Raw genomic sequence first — 25,106 nt, 5'->3', positions numbered from 1 at the left:
CATGCTATATTGCACACTGTAAACACAATCAAAGCTTCGAAAACACGCGAAGAACGGGACCTTTAAAGGGTTAGTTCACCCAAAAATTAAAATTCTATCATCATAGAATTTTTTTTCCCCTACTATGGTAGTCAATGGGGCTCAAAATCTTCTTATATAAAAACATTCTTTCAAATATCTTCCTTTGTGTTCCGCAGAAGAAAGAAATTCATGCAGGTTTGAAACAACTTGAGGGAGAGTAAATGATGATAGAATTTTCATTTTTGTGTGAACTATCCCTTTAATGTGAATTAGGGCTAAGTTACCTGCTGTAGTTTAGTTCTGCGCAGTCTAATTTAATTTCTAATCGTCATATACCAACAAATTTAAAAAAGCTTAAAAAAAACTTCAAACACAGTTCACGGCACCTTTAAAAGTACATTTTATCCTAGTTTTCACATTGGCCCGGTTGAAGTCTCTTTTCTCCAGCCACTCCGAAGCTCGAAGCCTTTTTTACAGTGGGTGACTCTCCAGTTGTCATTGGTGATTGTCATTTGAACCTTTTTGGATCCGCCATCAAATTGACAAGTTTAATTATATCAAGTGATGTGAGAAAAGGCTATAATTCTCCACCTCCAACATCCTCATACGCGATATAGAATGCTAGCCGAGACTCCTTGTTTATGTGTACAGATGTGACATGATGCAAATATATGCTCGAATTTCCCTCGGAAATCCACCAGTACCACTGGAATTAAAAACATTATTATTATTACAAGCTTACCGTTGTAAATCGAGCTAAGGTAAGCAGGTAGTTTTGAACACTGGCTGGTTATGTACTTGCTCAAATTTATTTGGTATCATTTTTAACCCAAACAAGTTACAGACAGCAGCTTTAAAGTCAGCATGAAACTTGCATTCGTCTTTTTTCCCTGTTGTGACCATATATTGAGTGCAACAGCTTCTCAAACAAGAAAAAATGTAGGGGCTTGATTTTGTCAATCTGGAATTGTTTGGATGGTTGTTGTTTCCTATTGGTCGATCTCATGTGAGTGACAGGTTGCCCCGCCCTCACGCCAGTAAAAACTTCATCAGAGAAGAGAAGTGATGTTGTTGCAAAAGGGAGAGGACAATATTTTGATTAAAGATTATGAGGGCACATGAAAAAAAAGATAAAATATTTAATAATCAAGCAATATTCTAGCCTAGAAATCTAGACACACCCTAGCGGCAGCAAATCTAATCTGGTGCGAGTATCGTCTAACAACTCTCAATACACATCTGAGCTGTAAAAAACAAAATCTGATCAGGCCAATCACATCGTGTATAGAGTCGGTGGGCGGGGCTTAACAATGACGGCCGAGTTGCGTTTGCGTGCTTCTAGTAAACACAGAAACTGGCGAACGGCGGTCTTTCGAATCAGCTTTGACCACGACTCTGGAAGACTTGGGGTTAAGCTTTTCTCTGAGAAAAGAACAAAGAACGGCACTGAAGTCATTCTTAAAAAGGGAAGATGTGTTCTGAGTTTAGCCGACCGGATATGGTGAAAGTTGAATCTGTCAACTAGCTCTGCTTCACCTTCGTTGCTCTGGATGGTTGTAGCGCTATCCTATTGCGTTGCAGAGGGAGTTTGAAAGACAACCTTTTATCCCGCCCCTCAGATTGAGCCCTGTCAATGGTGAGTTTCCAGACCAAACATTTTGAAGTGGGTCTGACTTGTCAGGATAGCAATATTCCATACAAAATTTGAATTCAAATGAACCCAAAACAAGTCACTAGTGAAAACTAATTTTGATAATACGCCACATGTAGGCTACTCACTGCATTGCTCTTGAGGGTGGTTCTCTTTGATGTCGAGGGACTTCTGGCGACGCGCAGCCCTGGCGCCGCTCCCGAACAGACGTGTCCAGTTAACGGTGTGGTGATAGCATAGCTGCTTGTTTCCTGTAATGTAGATGCCTCCATCACCGATTCGTTTGAGAGAGCGAAGACCCAGGGACTTCAACGTAGGAATCTTCATTACCAAAAGTGAGTACCCTCTGAGAGAGAGAGAGAGAGAGAGAGAGAGAGAGAGAGAGAGAGAGAGAGAGAGAGAGAGAGAGAGAGAGAGAGAGAGAGAGAGAGAGAGAGTAGAAATGTCATTTAAAAGACACAAATACAATGACATTGTACTTAAAATCATCATGAAATGAACTGACCCAATTTACTTGCTTAAACCACAATATGTCAGTTTTCACCACTAGAGGTGGCTTATTCAAAACAAAGGCGTAGCTTGATGATGCATTGATTTCGCTGAGCTTTTATTATGCCATAGACAGACTCATGCTATGTGGGGTACCACAGCGCTGTTTTATCACATTAGATTATTTATTAGAGTTTATTGATATTTATTATAATGCTACTCTGTGCGTTCGCTCTGCAGCTACTATGAGACACTTGTTGCCCACCACTTTAGTATGGGAAACACATATTCACTTTTAACTATGACTTTTGCCTCAATAAACTCCTCATTTACTGCTTATTAATAGTTAGTAAGGTAGTTTTTGTAGCATTTAAGTTTAGGTATTGGGTAGGATTACGGGATGTAGAATAAGGTCATACAGAATAAGGCATTAAATGTGATTTATAAGTACTAATATCCTATTCATATGCATGCTAATAAGCAACTAGTTAATAGTTAATAACTGAACCTTAAAATAAAGTGTTATGCACTTTTTTTTATACATTTACAGAATACATTTTCTTCAAGTTAAGAGAACAGCATTTATTTGACACAGAAATATTTTGTATCATTATATCATAAATATATTTGTATGAATGTAACTTTTGATCAGTTTAATGCATCTTAGCTGAATACAGGTATTATTATTATTATTCTAATTATTATTATTATTATTTTATTATTAATTTATTTTAATTTATTTTTTATTTTATTATTTATGACTCCAAACATTTGAATAGTAGTATACATCAGATATGGAAGTAAATGGGATGTGAACAGCATTTCATGTTGAAGAAATCAACATTGTAAATGAGCTTTTTCTGATCAGCAGAAAAGTTTCCATGTTCTTCATGCAAGATTTCCCACCACCAATCTGAAGCTTAGAAATACCACACCAATGAGCTGATTGTAAAGCACCTTTAAGCAATGCAAAATGTGAGATTTTAACCATTTATATATGCATATATAGAACAATCAAGTAAAGAGAGAAAAGGAGTACAAGCTGAACACACAATCATACCTCTTAGAGCTTATTCCTCTGGAGGGAGAACAAGACAGAAGCATGAAAATCGGTAATGAATATTATGAAGATATTTCTAGAAATATCAGGCAACAATTAGTATGGTATTGTAATTATATTTGCATTTGCATTTATGCATTTGGCAGATGCTTTTATACAAAGCGACTTACATTGTATTCAAGGTACACATTTTACATTTTTGTCAAGTCTTGCTTTCCCTGGGAAAGCAAGGGAAATTTGAGAACTATATAAACAAGGAAACTATATTTTTTTACTTTTCTAAAGAAACTGATTGCCTATGAAAAACCACAGCAAGGTCAAGAGTGGTTGCTATGGGGTTCCTTTTATGTTCTGAACAGGGTTGTTATTTTAACTAAAACTTAAGCTTATATATATATATATATATATATATATATATATATATATATATATATATATATATATATATATATATATATATATATATATATATATATATATACAGTGAGCTCGAGCTGTTCTGCAAGGAGGAATGGGCAAAAAATGTCAGTCTCTCAATGTGCAAAACTGATAGAGATATGCCCCAAGCGACTTACAGCTGTAATCGCAGCAAAAGGTGGCGCTACAAAGTATTAACTTAAGAGGGCCGAATCATTTTGCACGCCCAATTTTTCAGTTTTTGATTTGTTAAAAAAGTTTTAAATATCCAATAAATTTCGTTCCACTTCATGATTGTGTCACACTTGTTGTTGATTCTTCACAAAAAATTACAGTTTCATATGATTATGTTTGAAGCCTGAAATGTGGCAAAAGGTCGCAAAGTTCAATATATATATGAAATAAAATAAATGTAAGCACTAAAATTACTAAAATATATATATATATATATTTTTTTTAAATAAAATTAAAAGTCAACATATTAATACATTCTACAAAGTAAATAAATAATCCTAAAATATCACAAAGGGCTAGGCTGTTTCTCTGTGGTTTCTTCCTGCTCCATATAATCTGAGCTGATCCCTACAACACATATCCCCCCACTTTAAATGTAAGTCAGGGATATTTTTAACTGTTTAAATGTTGGTTAGCTAAATTCAATCTCTTTGAAAAGTGATAACAGTGATAAAAGTGATCTCCCCATGACAAGTTGAAAAATTTGATGTATCGTTCTTGTTCATAGCACAAAGCGCACATACTACTAGTAATAACATGAATACTTTGTTTATGCTAATGCATTTTTTTTGTGTTAAGAAATAAGGAGGTAAATAATTTTTTTAGGCTGTATGCTCACCTGTACAGTGTTCGTCCTTGTATTGTTGCTAGATTTGAAAAGACAGAAAGATCTTCCAACTCTTCGGGCCAAGACTGAATACTCAGAATGTCTATCAAGTGGAAAGAAGGGTGAGTTAGATGGTATAAATGGCAAAAATACACACACACAAACACATTTTTTTTGTGACATATGGGGACATTCCATAGGCGTAATGTTTTTTATACTGTACAAACCGTATTTTCTATCCCCCTACACTGCCCCTGCCCCTAAACCTACCCATCACAGGAAACATTCTGCATTTTTACTTTCTAAAAAAACTCATCCTGTATGATTGATAAGCATTTTGAAAAGTGGGGACATGGCCAATGTCCTCATATTTCACCCTCTCCTTGTAATACCTGTACCATACTCATGTCATTATACACATTTGTGTCCTCGTATGTCACAAAAACATGCCCACACACACACACACCTGTGATTTCACTGACGGTGTTGAAGATCTTCAGTTTCTTTGGATCAAGAGCACTAATATTATTGTAACTGTCTCTGTGGAGGAAAGAGAGAAGAACAGATTTGGCTTGCTGTCTGCTATAGAGGGACTTGGAAAGGATATTCTACTTGAGCTCTGGTTGCCCCCTATTACATAGGCAACAATACTGAAAGGAACAGAAAGGAAGGAGGGATGCCGAAAGAACTGACAACAGGAAGTGGTAAGAGGTAAGCGTTTTTACACCCTGGTATTAATTAGAGGATTAGATGGGCGTACTCCTCCCAAAATTACATTTAATAACTTCACTTAAAAACACCTTTCACACTCTCACTTGTCCACTATTTCATTTGTCCACTATTTCCCACAGAGAAGCTCATTTTTGTCATGAATATTTCAACCACCATTGTTTAAAAGCATTCTGTGGTGGAAATGATGGTGATGACATTTTAAACATTTTCTTTGTGAGGTTAATTTTATAGCTAGCATACTGTGTACCTAGCTGATTTGAAATGAAAATTGACATTTAATTTCAGAAGATCTATTTTAAACAAGAAAGACTTGAAATTTCCCAAGAATTTTTTTCCACTCACCCTCTAATGCCTGTTACAAGGAAATGCAGGCTGCCTTGAATCTTAGTGCAGTTTATAAAGCTGTCGATGTTCTGTGAGTCTACGGTCTGTCTGGAAGGCGTACCAGTGCCAACACATGCTGCATAAAAAGGGAAAAAAATCTTTTTGCAATCTTCTGCATCTTTTGAGACATTGATTTATGAACAGGATTCAGTAAATCGCTCATTGTTATGAGTTTTTATTAGAATGATTTCTAAAGGATCATGTGACACTGAAGACTGGAGTAATGGATGCTGAAAATCCAGTTTTGCATCACAGGAATAAATTATAACTTAAAATATATTACAAATTGTAATCATATTTCACAATATTACTGTCTTTTTTATCAAAAAATTCACCCTTGGTGAGCATAAAAGACTTCTTTCAAAAAACATTACATTAAACAACAGAAACAAACAGAAGTCAATATGTTCCCATTGAATATAACTAGGTAAACAAAGGTGTGCGTTACCTTTTGGACAGAGACCCCCACATGGCTCACATCTTTTCATCCCCTTTTTATCCACCTCCATCTTATTTGCTGGACAGCTGCTGACACATGAACTGCCATCTACAACAAAGTTAGCTGAAGAACAAGAGAACAGAGCAAATAAAGGCAGGAAGTCAAACAATTATATTACACCATAAATCCTTCAAAGTGCATATAGGTTTTATTGGATATTCAGTTTTGGCATCATAACCAATGTAACGCACTCCATAACCCATGAAATGACAAAGGAATCACTTACTAGGACAATGGGATACACACATCGTGCCAAACTGGTATTTCGCATTAGGATTCGGTTCCAATTTGAACGTCACTTTATTATAGATGAGAGCTTGGGGACACTGCGGCACACACGACCCCGAGTTGTTAAAATTTCTGCAGGCCTGTAAACACATAAAGTCAAATCAAAGCAAGCAAGGCTTTATTCATGACGTTGTTATGTTAGACTAGAGTGATACATGTTGAAGAACTAGTGTGAGTTTGTTTAACATACAAAGCAGTTGGTGTCGAGGGGTCCAGTGCAGCCTCCCGCACACTCTATGTGACAGCACTCGCTGGGGCTGCGTCCAAAACAGCGGCCGTTACACTGCGGTGCGCACACTGTCTTCGTCACTGACAACAGGAGAGAAACAAAGTGAGCAGTGTGTGTGAGATACAGAAAACTAAAGAACAGTGTGTGTGTGTGTGTGTGTGTGTGTGTGTGTGTGTGTGTGTGTGTGTGTGTGTGTGTGTGTGTGTGTGTGTGTGTGTAACTACTTAACCATATTTTGTGGACATATTTGTACCCAGAAACGAGCTAAACCTGACAAAAACTCATTTTCGGGATGTCCTTATTTGTAAAAACAGCATAAAAATAGAGCAAATAAAGTTGTTATAAATTGTAAAAATGCAGCTTTTTAAGCTAGGGTTAGGATATGGTATTTATAAATATCTGTACATAAAAACAATACAAGTCTATGTTATGTTCCCATTTAGATAACTAAGTAAACTTGTGTGTGTGGTCCTGGTAAACCCATGAGGACAAAGATGGCAATAGCCGAAATCCTTGTCCTAGTGGGGACATTTTTTGCTCTCCATTAGAAAAACAGCTTATGAATCAGACTAAATTATGTTTTTTGAAAATGTAAAAATGCAAAAGGTTTTCTGTGATGGTTAGGTTTAGGGGTACAGTATAAAAATCATTATGTCTATAGAAATTCCCAATAAAACATAAAAACCCAACATATGTGTGTGTGGGCCTTATGAGGACAAAATGTCCAAAGATTGCAATATCTGAAATCCTTATCCTTGTGGGGACATTTTTGGTCCCCATGAGGAAAACCGCCTATAAATCATACAGAATAATATCTTTTGCAAATGTAAATATGCAGAAAGTGATGGGTAGGGTTAACTGAAAGGTTATATTAAAAACACAACATGTGTGCGTGTGTGTGTTCATGTTTCCCGAGACTTACATATTTGACAAGTGTCATTTCCTGGACCCCAACACCGGGCCCCACAAGACTCATGACAGGGAACTAAACAGAAAATGCATTGTAATTCCAATAAGATCGTCAATCCAAATTAAAAGTCTTTCCATCTATTTGGCTACACTATTAAGCCTTCTGAACTATGAAAGAGCAACCTTTTGAACCTCTGCATTTTTTATTTTATTAAAATGTATTGATCAATATTAATTTAAATAAAGTTATTTATTGAAAATATATACATTACCATACTAAACATACAATTGTGGTCATATGAATTTTGAAAGAAATTAATGCTTTTATTCCACAAGGATGAATTGAAAAAAGGTGACAGCATGCAAGCATTTATATTATTACAAAACATTTCTTTTCTTTTTTTTAAATGCTGTTCTTTTAAACTGTCTGCTCAGAATAAAAGAAGAAAAAAAACACAGAAAAAAATATTAAACTGTATTATGGTTTCCATGAAAATATTATGCAGCATTTTACAGAATTGTAAAGCATTTTGATCATATAAAATGCAGCCTTTTTGAGCAAAAGACTTCTTAAAATGTTGAACGGTAGAGTATATTATATATTATATTATAATGCTATATATATATTATACAGGCAAACATATATAGCCTATTTGTGTGTGTGTGTATATATATATATATATATATATATATATATATATATATATATATATATATATATATATATATATATATATATATATATATATATATATATATATATATATATATATATATATATATATATATATATATATATATATATATATATATATATATATATATTATTGCCTCCTTACGTTCTGGTCCATTGTCTTCGATGATGACTTCTGCTCCACTGTCTTTCACAATATCTAACCAGTTAATCTGCGGCGCATAACTCAAGAATTTATTCTGGATGATCTGCACTCCCCCCTCCAGGATCTCTGTAGATCATAATGAATATGAGAAATATAGAAATATCAAAGACAAAATACAAGATCAAATCCCTAGTAGAGCACAAAATATGTTCTCTAAACTCTCATAAAACAGAAATAGTTTTTACGAAGGATAAAAAATATTTCAGAATTTTTTCTCAGGATTATAAGATCTCCCGAAGACAATTTGAGTGGTGCTTAATCATGTGAAAGCCACTTCCACAACCCAAAGTTTTATGAATGTTTGCTGAGGTTTTGTTAGGTGATTGTTAAGGTGTTTAATGTGGTCGCACACCTTACAACAGTACATAACAAATTATGTGCTTAGAGATTTTGAAAAACACCTATGAATAATCAAACATGACTAATAAAGATATGTACAACTGTTCAGTTTTAAAAATAAGTAACATTCATATTGATTCAACACTTTGAGCCACAATGGAATCAGTAAGAGGTTAAAGGAAGGGCATTGGAATGGATGACAAACATGTTCATTGATTCACACACACCGAGAAACACAATGGAAAGATAAAAGCACATGGATTGTATTTCACATTAGACACGTCGTGTTTGTTGAAACAGGTCAGGACATGCTCTTGCCTAACTGTAGCCATCTAACGTCAATCTCCTGGAATTTTTCATGTGGAACAATATCTATATATAGGATTTTTCTATAAATTATTAGGTACTCAAGGCCGTCATAAGTATGTGTCAGTCCAAATGTGGGTTCATGATGAGAGAATGCTCATTTTTGGATAAACAATTCCTTCAATAAACCACATATAGAAAAAATTTAAATATTTTTCTGTCCGTTGACTCCCTTTTCTATACCACACCCTCCAGAGTGTCTTGTTGCCATGAAACTGTGTGGGTGTTTTGACAGTCTGTGTTTCTGTGGTTGAGAATGTGTCACCTGTCATGTATGTGTTAGCGCACCTGTCAAGTGTGTGAAGCCCAGTTCCCTTAGTCCATACACTCCATCTTTCTGGTAGTTGACGAGGACGGCGAGAGCAAATCGATCTTCGTACAGAGACGTCCCTCGGATGACTCGCAGCTGTTCCAGTGGTAAACGTCTTAACTGGTTGATAGCAATGAGGATGTACCCTGTTACCTCACGGATAGACTGTGAAAAGGGATTGGGTTATACATTCATAAAACAAAACATAATAGATACACAATACAGTCAGGCATTGTACTGATATGAGCTCATGCACAGTCTTGCTTCATTCGTGTCATTGCAGATCTATGTTAAACCGTCATCTCTTTTCCCCACCTGTAGGAATGAGAAATCACGGTTGTGCTCCATCTGTGTGATCTCCAGGTTTCCTATGACAATCTGGCAGCCCGTGTACATCTCCTTCATGAGCTTGTACTGGACCTCAGAGGTTCCTGTCACACTCAACATGTTCTGAGTGCCGGTACACATCGCCACTGTAGAGAGAGAGAAAGAGAAAAAGTGAATTCATAGCTCCAAAAACAAATACACTACCATTCAAACGTTTGGGATCGGTGATATTTTTTTATGTTTTTGAAAATGTTTCTTATGTGCACCACGGCTGAATCAATATCTTATCTAATCAATATTTTAATATATTTTAAAATGTAATGTATTCCTGTGATCAAAGCTGAATTTTCAGAATCATCACTCCAGTCTTCAGTTTCACATGATCCTTCAGAAATCCTTCTAATATGATGATTTGCTGTAGAAATATTTCTAACCATGCTTAAAACAGTAGTGCTGCTTAATATTTTTCAAGATTATTTGAAATATAATTTTTTTTAATGTCTTTACTATCACTTTTGATCAATATAATGGATTACTGCTGAATAAAACTAATTTCTTTAAATAAACAAAAATAGAATGAAAAATCTTACTGTCCCAACACATTTAAATTATAGCATATATAATCAATTTCTATTTAAAGGCTTGAAATGTGCAGGATTATTTAATGTGTTGATGTAATTTCCACTGAAACGGGAAGACATATCGCACAGGTCCTCCCCTTTTTTAAAATAGCCAATAGCATTTCATTTATATCACAGCTCAGCCAGAGCCATTGAGCTCGGTAAAGCCACAATTTCCTCCTAATCTCATCCTTATCGCTTTAAAATTAAGCATTAAATGTAGAATTCAAATGGGTACATTTTGTGATCTACATTAACTTGCGCATTATATTGGCTCTGTGCTATTGTGTCTCTGAACCGGAGCAGACAACGCGCACTCTGTGATAGTTTGCGTGACACTAATGTGAAACAAAACTTAATTTGCCCCAAAAGCATACTTACACTGTCTGAATCGTTCCCTATCCCCTATCATTCATAGAAAATACTAAATGTGTGAACAAGTAACCGATTCTAGCTGCAGCTTCAGCGTCTGTTTATAGTTTAGGGGGCGGGATACTTTCGATACTAGAAAGCATTTGATTGGACAGAAAATCTGATGAGAAGCTGAAGTGCAGAGGGATGTTATCAAAATCATTGATTTATAATGGAAGTGAGAGACTGTATGTTCTGAATTCTTATATTTTCTAAATGCCAATTTTGTAATTTTTTTGGAGCACACAAACTTATAGATTACAATACGACTATTCTCTGACAGCAAAAGGTCTATCACAGCTTTCATTGGTCAATGACCATCCAAGAGGCATTTGACTGACATTTAACGCAACCAATCACAGTTCGTTTTGTTCCATGTCATGTTTAGGGGCGTTTAAATATAAAGTCGATGTCTCTGCAATAACATACCTCATGCATCTATAAATTATAAATTCTAGAACATTGTGCAAGTTTACTGAAACAATGGAGCCGCAAATTTCACATACTTTTGAAAATTCAGCCATTAGTTGATCCTGGTAAGCGCTTATTGTCACAGTTGTAAACATGATGCCGTTCTTCTTCCACAAGGGCGTTTGGCGTCAGGGCATTTGTTTCCAGGAAGACCGTTACAGAACGAAACACACACGTCTCGCAGACATCCTGTATAATTCAACCAATCACATGACTACTTTGAAACTCCTGAAGTGTTTCCAGGAAAGTCTGCCATATGCATCAGACGTTCAGCCAACGGTCCGTGGGCATGACGTCTGAGGCTGAGACTACATTACGACTAACATAGTCATACTAAAAGCAAAAAAAGTTCCATTTTGATTTCATGGAGACTTTAAAAGAAATAGGCCTATGTTTGTTCAAATATTTCCATATAATGATTGTTAAAGTGAATAATGTCTAACGCATTACTCTCAGCTAATGTTTAACATATCCATTTAAACATTTATGTGGAAAGAAGCCTTGTAATTAGTGGAATTAGTGGGCCATTTTTAAATAATAACTGCACTCACTATGCCTTATAATGCAAAAAAATCTTCAAATGTGCATCAGCTGATGATATCGCTGATACAGCTGTTGTTATTTTTATTGCATTGTTGTTCATGTAGTGACACCAGGAAAGCAATCATAGTAAAAGAGGACTGAGGGAGTTAGAGGTGAAGCTACTTTGCATTTCAAATTTTGCCCTTGGTTCTAATCTGCCACGGTCGAAACAAGCCACTACTGAGGGAGTCTAGGAAAGAATATTCCCGCTAATACTCAGAGGTACTCAGAAATTGCCCCAGGAGCCTTTACAGACTAAAACTCAAAGAAACACAGTTTTTAGGAAAATGGTGCATTTATGAATCATTAAGATCGGAATGCAGGTTGTAATAGAACACATGATATTGCAGAATCACTCGTAGATAATTACAGGTATGTATAAGTATTTTGCCATCAATCTCACATTTATATAGTGAGATATCAGTGTTGGGGGGAAACACATTACAAGTAATGTGGTTTCCATAATCAGATTAATTTTTAAAGTAACTAGTAAATGAATGCATTTTTAAATGTATAATAAAATACCTGTTAATTTTTCAAATAAGTCATTTAAGTTTTCCCATTTATTGACTGACAGCTCACCTGTCCCCATGAAAATGTGAGTAAGTGCAGAGGTGTTGTGCGAACATGATGATTATTATACGTCTAGACAAAATGTGAGCATGCATTTACTCAACTCACTTGCACTAAAACTCAGTATTCCTCAAAATGAATAAAAACAGTGAAATGCAAACTCATTCTGTGTAATATTACACATTCCTGCAAAAATTACATTTGTTAAGTTACACAAAAATACTTTATGTATTTAATCTCACTTCACTGAGTTTGCTGCTGACCTTTGATGATCCAACCATACAAATACACAAAAAATACTTAAGTTAAACATCAAATGCTTCATTTTTCTAAAGTAAGAGTGTTCAACTTTCTTCTCCTGCAATCCAGCTGAAAGGTTTGTTTGAGCTGTGCAAATTTATTTCACTTTTGGTGTGAATTGACCTTTACAACTGCCAAATAGGATTTAAAAAAAAAATTAAAAACAAGCAAGCCCATCCCAGATGAGAAAAATTAAGGCAAAAGTAACCCATATAATGTAACTAAGTAACCGTTACTTTTAAGGGAGTAATGCAATATTGTAACTATACATTAAAAAGTAGCTTTCCTCAACACTGTCTATATACAGTATATTTCTTATCTCATAAATAAAGCACGTCTCTTCATTTCATAGGAACTGATAAACACATACGCTCTGATAACACACATAAACTGTTAACAGCATTACAGAGTCCAACAAAATGACCTAAAAGTCTCTTGCGAAATGCAAACAGGTGTTCAGTTCCACCTGAAGTGTGATGTGTGGGTCAGACATTGTGTTGATACTTTTCAGAAAGAATTCCTGCAGGTCCGGTCTGTATTTGGAAACCTTTTAGCTCTTATCAAACTTCTTTTGTAAACGCAGTGAATGTTTCACACAGACATATACCCATACACACAACACAGTGCAAACACAGTTCACTGCAGCATTATTATGCTAGTTTGTAAATATTTTAATTCTGATTTTATGTTTATATTTTCTGTTTTCACTTTCATTTTGGTTGAAGTTTTAGTAATTTTGTTGTATTTTTAAAAAAAAATTATGTCAAAAACATTTAGTTTTATAATTGTTTTATTTATTAGTTTTAGTTTATTTAGTTTTAGTTATTTTAGTACTTCAAGTTAAACTAAATAAGAACTGTTGCTTTGGGAACAAGTTAAAATAAAAGTTTAATTTTACTTTTATTTTATTTCAGTTAACCTTTATACTGTTTCAAATAACAAAATGTTTTAATTTTAGTTTTAGTTAACAATAATAACCCTGAATCATAGAACACTGAAATACTGGAATTAATATATGGTCTTAAATTGATCTTTCCCCTGGGTACAAAATACATGTTTAATCAAATTCAGTATTTCCTTTAACACATATACTGTCTGCTCCTATAGATATTGTATGCTAAGAACTTGAACAGATAAGATCTTGAGTTAAAGCTCAGGCTTTAGGGTGCTATGGACAACAATGGGACAGGTAGGTCCAGTAATGTCAGAAACGGCTTCAAACCATCAGTCAAACCAGACATTTGCATTTTAAAGGTAAAAAAAATGATTGCGCTTTTGCCTGCTCAGATTATTACATGATCAGATCTTGAGGAAAACGAACCCAGTAATCTTACATCTCAAACTTTCAAAACATATTTCAAAAGTGTTACAAACTGTGCTCCAATCTCCCAAAACACTAAAGTCTGAAATCAAAAGAGACTTGTAATCTCATCTGAGCTATACTATTCACTTCCGCATATGCCAGCATTTGTTTACATTTTTATTTCTCCTATGAAACTTTTGTGCAACATTTGAGATATACTTTAAAAAGTTGTCCAAGATCCATTACGTCTCCTGCGTTATGAAATAGCCACCTCTGAGCATTGCAATTCTCCTATAGGTTTAAGTTAAAAGAAACAATTCAATGGAAGTAGCAACACTGCATTCCACCTGCAATGTTCTAAACCACAGCACAGAACAATAAAATGTAAAAAACAAAAAAACACTCCCGTTTGTTTTTTAGCGCACAACAACTATTATTGTCGCTTCATTAAAGGGTTAGTTCACCCAAAAAGGAAAATTATTTCATTAATTACCCTCATGACATTGGACACCTGTAAGACCTTCGTTCATCTTCAGAACACAAATGAAGATATTTTTGTTGAAAGCTGATGGCTGAGAAAAGCTTCAGAAAGGCCTCCATTGGCATTCAGTACATTTCCACTCACAAGACCCATAAAAGACACTAAAGACGTCGTTACAAAGTCTATCTCACTACAGTGGCTGTACAATAATTGTACCAAGCGGCGAGAACAGTTTTTGTGCGCAAAAAAATCTAAATAATGACTTTATCTGCCAAGATATTGTCTTCCGTGTAGGTCTCGGACGTGAACTCACCTGGAACTCACGCTATAGCGGCGCTCCTCCTCTTCCGGGTCATGTATTCTCTATGATTCGAACGGCGGAGCTGCGTCATATTCTAGCGCATGCGTTGAGTTCACGTCAATAATTTGGTGGATTATATCGTTATTTTGATTTTTGTGCACACAATAACTATTTTCGTCGCAATGTAAAATGATTGTACAGCCACTGTAGTGAGATGGACTTTGTAGCGACGTCTTTAGTGCCTTTTATGGGTCTTGTGAGTGGGTCAGTGGAAATGTACTGAATGCCAATGGAGGCCTTTTTGAAGCCTTTCTCAGCCGTCAGCTTTCAACAAAAATATCTTCATTTGTGTTCTGACGATGAACGAAGGTGTTACGGGTTTCCAACGACATGAGGGTGAGTAATTAATTTTTAGGGTGAACTAACCCTTTAAATTATTGTAGAACCACTGTAGTGAGATAGGCTTCGTAATGGTGTCTTTAGTGCCTTTATGGGTCTTGACTCTTGAGAGAGGGAATGACATTGGTGTCAATGAAAGCCTTTCTGAGCCTTCGGATTTCAACAAAAAATATCTTAAAGGGATACTTAACCGCTTTTTCATATTAAACTATGTTATTCCCTTAACTAAAATGAGTTGATACTTACCTCTCTCATCTGAGTGCGTGCACTTAATCTCTCTAACGCGCGGTGACGATCTGATAGCATTTAGCTTAGCCCACTAAGCCCAGTTCATTCACTATGGTACCAAACGGAGATCAAGTTAGATGCGACCAAACACTTCCACATTTTCCCTATATAAATACAGTTACACAAATAGCTGAACTATCGAGTATGGTGACATAAAATAAAACGCTGCACTTTTCTAAGCGGATTAAAGAGGAGAACTATAATATGTATGGCGGAATAACATTTCTAAGAGTAATTCTACTCGGAAGTACTCTCAGAAAAAACTTCAGTCAGGATTTACTAAAGGCATGCAGAGAAAAATTAAGTCAGATATATACATCTGTAGGCTGCGAGTAACACGTGAAGCCTATGGTATAGACTGATGTGCACCTCTCCAAAAATGTAACAACGCATCAATTCTATGCAAACCGCAAGCACTATGATTGGTCTGCTAGAACCCCTGGTATTAGAATTTACTGGTATTTTTACACTATTTACCACCCAAAAAAGCAGTCTTAAATTAGTGTCTTAAACAGACGCTAATTTGCACTGGACTTGATGGATTGAGCTGGTCATTATTGACACGATTTGACACTTTTTTTGGAATTGCGGTCTCATGCTAATTTGGTCTTTTCATTTAATTGTAAATAACATGCAGTTAAGTGTCAGAAAACATTACATTCAGTTTTAACTTAAGTTTGAGGTGTATTCACGCCATGTTCTAATTACTATAACTAAATTTCAACTTAATTTTTTTTTTACCAAGGGTAAAAAGCATTCACATCCTCATTGAACTTACAACTTGTAAGCTGGGAATATTCTGAGAGTTCCTACTTGTGCCACGTGCGTACATGACCGCTGCAGATTAATTTGGGTGTTGATAGAATTGATAGAAAAGCATAACACCCAGCCTGAAGATGTGAACTGCTCCAAGTAGAAAGTCACGTGTTGTCACCTCGAGATGATGGTAATTACATAATGGCATCAATGCAGCATTAGCTTCAACCTCAATTAAACACACCTTAACCAGCTAATCAAGGTCTTCCTTGGCATACTGGAAACATTCAGGATGTTTTATTAAGGCAAGTTGGAGCTAAACTCTGCAGGGCAGCGGCCCTCCAGGAGCAGTTTTGGACACCCCTGCACTAAACATACGTGTCTGGAGCATGAATTCTGCATTTTTAAGATGGTATGCTAACAGCAGAAAGAAGGTTAAAAGAAGTTCAATTAAAAAATAACGTATGCATACTTTTCCATTCCGCTTTGTTAAACGCAAGAACGTGTACATATGAACGGCCTCTCGGTATGCCATGTACTCAAGTGTGCACTGTGCAGACAATGATACAATGCTCCCATTCAACCAGAGCGCGAAAACAAGTGTAGGAAGCCGCCAAAACTCAAACAAACGCTCACAAAATACACACGCTACACTATCAGGTTTACACACAGGTACGATAAACAAAAGCCAGGGGAGGTCTGAAGCTGCACACAACAGACATGACTTAACTGCCAGGTAAACAGAAACTTGGCCATGATCACAAAGAGATTATACAAACCTGACAGATTGGTTCTCATGAGCATAAATGCACATACATCTACACATTAATGTCTGAATCATTTATTGTCATTACTGGGTCAGTTAACACACAACACAGCATGCACGCACATAGAAACCATGCCTATCTTAATGACTTTGTTTTGCACCTAACATCCATTTTAAGTCACAGGTTTCTCCTGTTCCCCGGGCAAGAGAAGAAAAGATGATTATGTGTGCATACAATCCTGGGAAACGCCACAAAAAACACACACTAAAAAATGTCCACCAATTTCAACTTAAACATTAAGTTCAGTTGCCTTAAATTAAGCATAATCAAACTGGCTGTACAAGTTTAATTATAAACTGACTTTAAAATTCGAAAGTTGAATCTCGTATAATTTATGTTGAAATTGCTTAAATTATTTCGATGAGTTAAAGTAATGTAAAAATATAAGTTGCCATATCTTACTGATTATAGTAAATTATACAACTTAATGAATACTGGTAACTGAAATATGCTGCCTCACATACAAGCGTTTAAAAAAAGAGAAAATAAATAAATAAATAAATCCCATCTTAATAGCCTATGAGAAAACTACAAGTATGGTGCTTTCAAAATGATTGGTAACAATTTACAATGTCTCATGTGTTTAATTTATTTAAAAAAGTTAATAAAAAATACAGTTGTTTATTGTTAGTTCACAGTGCATTAAGTAATGTTAACTTTTGTTTTAAAAAAATATTGTAGAAATTAACATTAACTAAGATTATTAAATGCTGTTTTAATAAAATAAATTTTTAAATTGTAAATTACAACCAAATATTGCTCTGTAGGAACAACTTGATCAGCCCTAAAATCTGTTTTTTGATGAGATACAGGGTGAGTGTTCGGAAACCTGTTTTACAACAGTGATTTTTTTAAAAATGGAATTACAGCTGTTTTACTAAAACACTATGGCATTGATTTATAATCAGGGGTGTATATAACTGGTGCTCAGATGCACGTGAATGGTACAAACAAAAACAAAAAATGTGGATCAACACGCTTTTAAGTACCAACATTTTTGGGGACAAGGACATGTTTACTGAAGTAGAATTGCAGTTTATCCGTGATACGGAAAAAGCTCTACAGTTAGGCACACATGTTCACGGATGAACTGCTAAGTTTAACCATCACAGAGGGCAAGTTTATCATTTGAACATATTTTTGTCAATTTACACATTCAAACGTTTTTAAAGAAGACGTGAAAATCGGGACTCGCATGCGGTGCACAACCCTGAAAAACATGCACAAAGAGAGATTTTAATACAAACAAAATTATGTTAAAAATACCCGTCTCATCAAGTACTCTCTTGGCTATGTCATAAGTGACCAGTTGAGAAAGAAACCAGATGTGTATCCACTATATTTAGTCCGTGCATTCGGTCTTGAAGTGACTGCAGGCTAAACTTCAGCTTTAACAAAGATAATCCTATATATAATTTCTATATTTAAATGTACATTTAGGCAGCTTGTAGTGTGTTGCGTATATCCAGCAGCATCTCCAGGTGCTCCCTTGAGATCCAGACCAAAAAAATGTCCAGCTAAAGAGTCCAGGTACACTTTACTCCCCTGGCCTCAAGAGGTGCACTAGCGACTTACGCAAGTGGCTGGGGTCACTAGTGTCCTTGTTAACACACCCGCCTCCCATGCCGGTGATGCTGGTTCGAATCATGCTCATCGCAGTGCGAGCAGGACCATTTACAAATAGGTTTCACATAAGGATTGAAGGTTTTTTTTTAAAACATTGGGCCTAACTGTTTGCTGTTCACTCAAATGATTGGTTTGTCAGTGCTCGAAACGGAGTATTTCCATAAATGAATGCTCAATGAATGCAGAGGCGATCAGAAACAGAGAGGCTACACACACTGCGCTTGTGAATCTATTCAGCACTCTTGGAGGAGCGGCCTTTAGTATGTGTGTGGGAGACTTTAACAAACGCTGTTCTACTCATATTGACGTCTTCAAACTCTACTCAGAACACTCAAAAACAATGCCAAAAGGTCAACAACTGCCGTAATCTTCACGACTTCCTGAACACATTCTTTCAAACACGTTTTGTAGAGAAACCAAGCATAGATTTATATTGACTATATGTTCTGTGTGTTGTTTTCGTATATGTACCGCAGCAGTTCATTGTGACATAACATGACAATGGGAGTCTGTCACCATGAAAACTATTCTGTACATATACATTCAGGACAGCAGAATAGCTTGAAACATTCCAACATGACAAACACTGCCACAAAGAGAAATTATGTGAAATTATGAGTGTTACTCAAATAATTATTAACAATGACTGCAGCATAAGTAGCATTTAAAGAGATAGTTCACCCAAAAATGACAATTCTGTAATTATTTAAAGCTTTAATATTCTCTACATGAATTTTGCACACATTTTCCAGTATGCATATTTTGGGCATTCAGAGATGACAGAAATTTCATATGTATTGATGGGCACAAATGTGATGTATGTGTATGAGTATGTGATGGGCACAAATTCTGATTTGATTCCATCCGGATATTTTGAGACTATTTTTAAAACATAGTTTTCATCTGTTACGTGTCTTCAAGCAACAAGGCACATGTTTCTGTGTGAGTTCGTTGTGTTCAGAAAAAAATAAAAATCTGGTAGTGTGTAAGTTTGCACAATTTTTCTCTTTAACCATTTACAGAGTCATCAAATGCCTTCTGTTCAGATTTTAAAACAATTTTTACTCACCGTCAAATCGTTTTAAACAATTCTTCCATAAAAGGAGAATTTGTAAAGAAAAGCAATGTTAAAGTTGTTATTCACTGATAATCATCACCTATACTGAGCTGTTAACCACTGAGTCATCTGAACATTGTTACATGTCTTGAACTCTCGAGAATCCAACATGAAGAGCGAGGATGAAAATAGCAAGATTTTCACCAAATAATAAATATAATTTTGATCTGTATGCTTCAGTAAAAATAAAGGTTGCAATACGAGGATTTCGCAACGATGCCATACAAATTTTTTTTCTGGTTCCACAAAGAATAGTGAACATTTTCTTATAGTGTAAAGAATATTTTAATCTAGGGAACATTTTAATCTCACTCTGGTTCAAAGGGTGTTAAAGGTTCTTCAAGGAACCACTGAAGCCAATAAATTATCGCTATGGAATTGGAATATAGTACAAAGATCTCCTTTTTTGTGGTGTTTTGTGTCCTTTTTGAAGCGTGACAACCCCAGTTAACATTTGATGGAATTGGATGGATAAAAGTACATTGTAAAAAAAAAATCATTACTGCACTGTAAAAAAATATTTAAAAAATAAGTTACCTGGTTGCCTTAACATTTTAAGTTCATTGAAATTTAAAATTGTAGTAAATAAAATGAATATTTTGAGAATCGACAAACTTTATTCAAATATTATTCAAATATTTTTTGTAAGCATATTGGGTAATTGTGTTTTTTTTGTGATGACGCAAATGAAACATGCCAAATTGTGCTATTTTCATGATTTATCAAATTTTTTTGTGGTTCAGATGCAATAATATATTGAGTTTCTATTTTTATTAAACCAATTTCCTTCATTGTACACTCAAGAAAAGGTTCTATCGGTGCTACATTGAAACCCCTAAAAGGTTCTATATAGAACCCTTTTCAAGTGTTCTTTCTTGTCATTATAGAATGCCTTTTTAGCACAAAAAAAATTCTATAATGACAAGAAAGAACCCTTTTGGCACTTAAAAGGGTCCTATAGAGGGGTTCCAAATAGCACCGATATAACCTTTTAAGGTTCTATATAGAACCTTTTCTTCCAAGAGTGTATCGACTCAAATTTTTAAGTGTTTTTACAGTGTGATCTGAAAGGATTAGAGAAGGGAGATTGGAGATGACGTGGAATTTTGTGACTCTGTCCAGTAGTTTCACCTGTTTCCAGTGAGATCACCTGGACTACACACCTGTTGTTGTTGTTCATGACATTGTGCTCCACCCTTCTTAGTCAACACTAGTGCAGAAGGCCAAAGATCAACGAGTGCATCAAATCACATCTCACTCTGTCTCTGCATGTGAGCCAAAATAGATTGTTTTCATTCTGTGTAATTCTGTATAATTTCTCCTCTGATACTTCCTGTATCAGGCAATTCCTCATTAGCAAAATTAGCTATTGTGCGCATGCAAATAGTCTACAACATATTTACATGTTTAATATACTGTATGTTGGCTTAATAGTTCAAACTTATTTAACCATGGATATAACCAAATATTTCATAAAGATCAATAAAACATATAGATCAATGATTCATGTACTATTGAACACTGGATGCTCTTATTGAAAGGAGGCATTGGGTTTTAACAAAACAAAAACGACAAAAGACCTACAACAAAAAATGCAGGTGGAATCACAAGTTTAAACTCCTCTGTAGTTGTTTCCTATTAGAGAACAGCCGTTGAGTCAGGAAACTGGTTTAACAAAATCTACAGGTTGAGTCACTTGAGTCACTTGAGCACTGATTTAGTACAGGAACTAATCTCTCCTTTTACACTCCTAGTCTAAGATAAACATATTTCGCTAAGACCCACTGGTGCAGAAACAGGTTTTCTGACTGCTTTACTGACAGCAACATCACTATTTTTGGATATTTGTCAGGGCAACAAAATAAAGCAAAGTGCAAGCAATACATTTTGTTACCAATTTTGGAGCTGTTTGTAAATACACATAAATATTGTTAAAAAAAATAATTAGATAACATTATATGTGTATATAAAGATTACATGTATTATTACTAATACACTTTGCATTTATATTTTGCATTTATGTAAACATATAACGTATATTTTTTTAGTAGCAGCATATATGAAGATAATGCATAAGCATGCTAAAGATTCAAATGCAAAACTGTCGTTTTACTGTACTGCTCTAGTCGCAGACAGGTGCATCATGCATGACTGTAAAAACAGATTTACCTTCAGGTTTGCCGTCCTGCGTCTGAGCGCGCGCAGGTGAACGGAGCGCGAGACACAGCGCGAGCATCTGCAGCGCAGCAGCATTCATCTTCATTATGATTCTCAGAATATTCCCAATGTGAAGTCAGTCCGTCCGTCAGGCTGAACATGCAGTTACATATCCATGGCGAAAGACGCGTGGAGGAGATGATGCTCCCTTCTCTTCGGCTGACAGAAATTCTCATCAAAAAAGCAAACTAAAATATCAAGTAGGCTACTAGTCCGTTTTCGTCTGTCACGAAAAAGTGTATAAAATCCTTCAGTATAACGTCAGTACAATCAAAATGTTTTGTGGAAAAGAAATACAGGACAGGAAGGTTTGTAAACATGAAAACGCTCGAGCACGCAGGAATGTTGTCTCGATGTTTGTTACCTGTTTACGAGGATAGACAGGTGAACGATGCTGAACGCTGATTGGCTGTGACGTCGAGAATAATTCCAAAGCCCGTACATTGAATTATCTCAAACATGTAAACAAGTCATTAAGCCCTGATAGTGAACTCTTGACCGTTTTAAACAGGCAGTGTTCTGAATTTACCTCGGTAACGACAGTCCTCACAGCCTGCACTGAAAGCACCGACGAGATTGGGATAAATGTATGTGCCAAGCTCTCTCTCTCTCTCTCTCTCTCTCTCTCTCTCTCTCTCTCTCTCTCTCTCTCTCTCTCTCTCTCTCTCTCTCTCTCTCTCTCTCTCTCTCTCTCTCTCTCTCTCTCTCTCTCTCTCTCTCTCTCTCTCTCTCTCTCTCTCTCTCTCTCTCTCTCTCTCTGAAAAAAAACACACATCTGGGCTTTGCTGTATCGATAATAATGTCATCTTGGAGTGAGGGGTCTCACTGTGAGCAAGTCAAGGGTGGCATTGTGTCCCGGTATCGTCCATTGGTTTATCACTGTTTCTTTGATGGCTCTGGACTCACAGTCTCACAAAGGCAACTTTGTCCCTCAGTTCAGATGGCTTTAGAACACTGAGACAAGAAAGTGTTTGACTTCAGAGCACACATCATTCTCAGACACAAAAAAGATAACTGCCAAAATAATATATTCAATTCATATATATTTTTTATTGTTGTAATTATTTAAATGATACATTTACCTCAAGCAAATTTCCCTCAAAAATAAATCCTAAACTTTTTGTTTAAAGTAGTCTATGCACATTACTCTCAGTCACACATAAAAAAAAATCACATTAATTCAATAACTGCCAAAACAATAAATGTCCTTTTTGTAATGTAGTCATTGTAATCCTAAAAGTCTCTCAACAGTAAAAAAGTAGACTTAATTTTGAGCACACATCACATACTGTGTCTCACAACAATGCATTTAATTATAATCCTTGTTAACAATAATTTTTCTAAAACAATATATTTGTATAGGTTTATTTGTTTATCTATGCCTTATTTAGCAAATTCTACATGCCTCAAGACATAAAAAAGAAAATCATGTGTTCTTAGTGTGTTTTTCTGTTCATAGCATGTGTACTGGTACATTTCGAACAATTATCTTTCCCTTTGTTCTCCCTTCAAACAGTATAGCCTATGTGAGTGTGGTAGTCATGGTTGGAAAACAGGTTTTAAAGACCAGCTCCTCCGGCACTACCGGTCTGTAGAGAGGCACTGATTGAACAAACAAGTAGAACACAGACAGACAAAATCACAGAGAGGAAGACAGACAGAAAGATATTCTTGCACAACAAGCTCTAATGAATACTTCACTATGCTCTATAGCCTCTTAGGCATCATATCAAATTTTCTTTTTCAGAGAGAGCCACTGCATAAACAAGGTCTTTTATGGTTTTGCAGCACATTCCTTGTTCGTTAATATCTCACCAGCAAACAGCATTATGGGCCAGAACACACCCTGATTCATTGAGCTCTCACACATGCTCTAGTCTGAACAGGTTGAGAGTTTATTTTTATATATATTTTGCACTTGATAAGTGCAAAATATATTATACATTAGCAAAGACATATTTAAGCACATATGCCATGATGAGAATATGCATTTGTTATTTTTCCTTTCCTGAACTGAACTGAACAGTGTCAGAAACTGTGTGGGTTCTGATAATAGTTCGGCCCTCTTCTGGCTGAAATAAGGGACTGCTGTGCAGAAAGACTCCTGGAATCCAGCACGCGATATTCAAAGCACAGTGGATCTTTGCAAGACATTTGCAATTAACAATGCAACTCATTAATGGGTTAGCTTACCCAAAAATGAAATAATAATAATAATAATAATAATAATAATAATAATAATAATAATAATAATAATAATAATAATAATAATAATTGTCAGCAATTACTCACCTTCGTGTTGTTCCAAACCAGACTTTTGTTCATCTTTGGAACATAAATGAAGATCTTTTTGATGAAATCTGAGAGCTTTCTACCCCTCCATTGAAAGCTACGGATATTTCAAAAAGTTCATAAAGAGTTCATAAAACTGATCCATGTTAATCGAGTGGTCTAGTCAAAATTTTCTGAAGAGGCTTGATTGCTTTAATGAACAGATTGAATTTAGTCTTTTATTCACATATCGATCAGCGAAAACAAGCAGAAGCTCAACTGTACTTGCTTTACACGCAAAAACAAACCTTATTGGTTCTTGCTGAAGCTCAAACATGCTGTTTAACACAAGAATGAACCTCATTGGTTCTTGAGGAAGCTCAAACGTGCTGCGTAACATAAGAATGAACCTCATTGGTTCTTGAGGAAGCTCAAGCGTAACATAAGAATGAACCTTATTGGTTCTTGCTGAAGCTCAAACGTGCTGCAAATGAACCTCATTGGTTCTTGAGGAAGCTCAAGCGTAACATAAGAATGAACCTCATTGGTTCTTGAGGAAGCTCAAGCGTAACATAAGAATGAACCTCATTGATTCTTGCTGAAGCTCAAACGTGCTGCAAATGAACCTCATTGGTTCTTGAGGAAGCTCAAGCGTAACATAAGAATGAACCTCATTGGTTCTTGAGGAAGCTCAAGCGTAACATAAGAATGAACCTCATTGGTTCTTGCTGAAGCTCAAACGTGCTGCGTAACATAAGAATGAACCTCATTGGTTCTTGCTGAAGCTCAAACGTGCTGCGTA

The 25,106-nt window shown here is 35.7% G+C and overlaps 1 protein-coding gene and 1 long non-coding RNA gene across 3 annotated transcripts in view; one reads left to right on the top strand and one right to left on the bottom strand.

Moving 5' to 3' along the window:
* The window catches only part of erbb3a (erb-b2 receptor tyrosine kinase 3a), a 34,024-nt gene extending 11,433 nt beyond the window's left edge, over positions 1-22,591 (bottom strand). Inside the window, exons 1-13 of one of the 2 annotated variants that reach the window (XM_067458995.1) lie at positions 21,986-22,591; positions 9,750-9,907; positions 9,413-9,599; positions 8,360-8,485; positions 7,534-7,596; positions 6,573-6,691; positions 6,321-6,462; positions 6,044-6,157; positions 5,554-5,671; positions 4,946-5,019; positions 4,492-4,582; positions 3,222-3,239; positions 1,801-2,018 (exon numbers count right to left, since the gene is read on the bottom strand). In XM_067458995.1, the coding sequence (XP_067315096.1) occupies positions 1,801-2,018; positions 3,222-3,239; positions 4,492-4,582; positions 4,946-5,019; positions 5,554-5,671; positions 6,044-6,157; positions 6,321-6,462; positions 6,573-6,691; positions 7,534-7,596; positions 8,360-8,485; positions 9,413-9,599; positions 9,750-9,907; positions 21,986-22,079 (1,522 nt within the window). In that variant the 5' untranslated portion in view covers positions 22,080-22,591. The remainder of the gene's footprint in view (positions 1-1,800; positions 2,019-3,221; positions 3,240-4,491; positions 4,583-4,945; positions 5,020-5,553; positions 5,672-6,043; positions 6,158-6,320; positions 6,463-6,572; positions 6,692-7,533; positions 7,597-8,359; positions 8,486-9,412; positions 9,600-9,749; positions 9,908-21,985) is intronic. The other variant, XM_067458996.1, reaches the window with a different exon arrangement.
* LOC137093940 (uncharacterized) overlaps positions 4,524-25,106 on the top strand; it is a 39,685-nt gene continuing 19,102 nt past the window's right edge. The window contains exons 1-2 of the long non-coding RNA XR_010908576.1: positions 4,524-4,601; positions 5,028-5,190. This is a non-coding gene — a long non-coding RNA (uncharacterized lncRNA). The remainder of the gene's footprint in view (positions 4,602-5,027; positions 5,191-25,106) is intronic.

Source organism: Pseudorasbora parva, chromosome 12, assembly GCF_024679245.1.
Source record: "Pseudorasbora parva isolate DD20220531a chromosome 12, ASM2467924v1, whole genome shotgun sequence".
Classification (NCBI taxonomy): Eukaryota; Metazoa; Chordata; class Actinopteri; order Cypriniformes; family Gobionidae; genus Pseudorasbora; species Pseudorasbora parva.
Note: the sequence above shows the minus strand (reverse complement) of the source record. Positions and strands in the feature narration are given on the sequence as shown.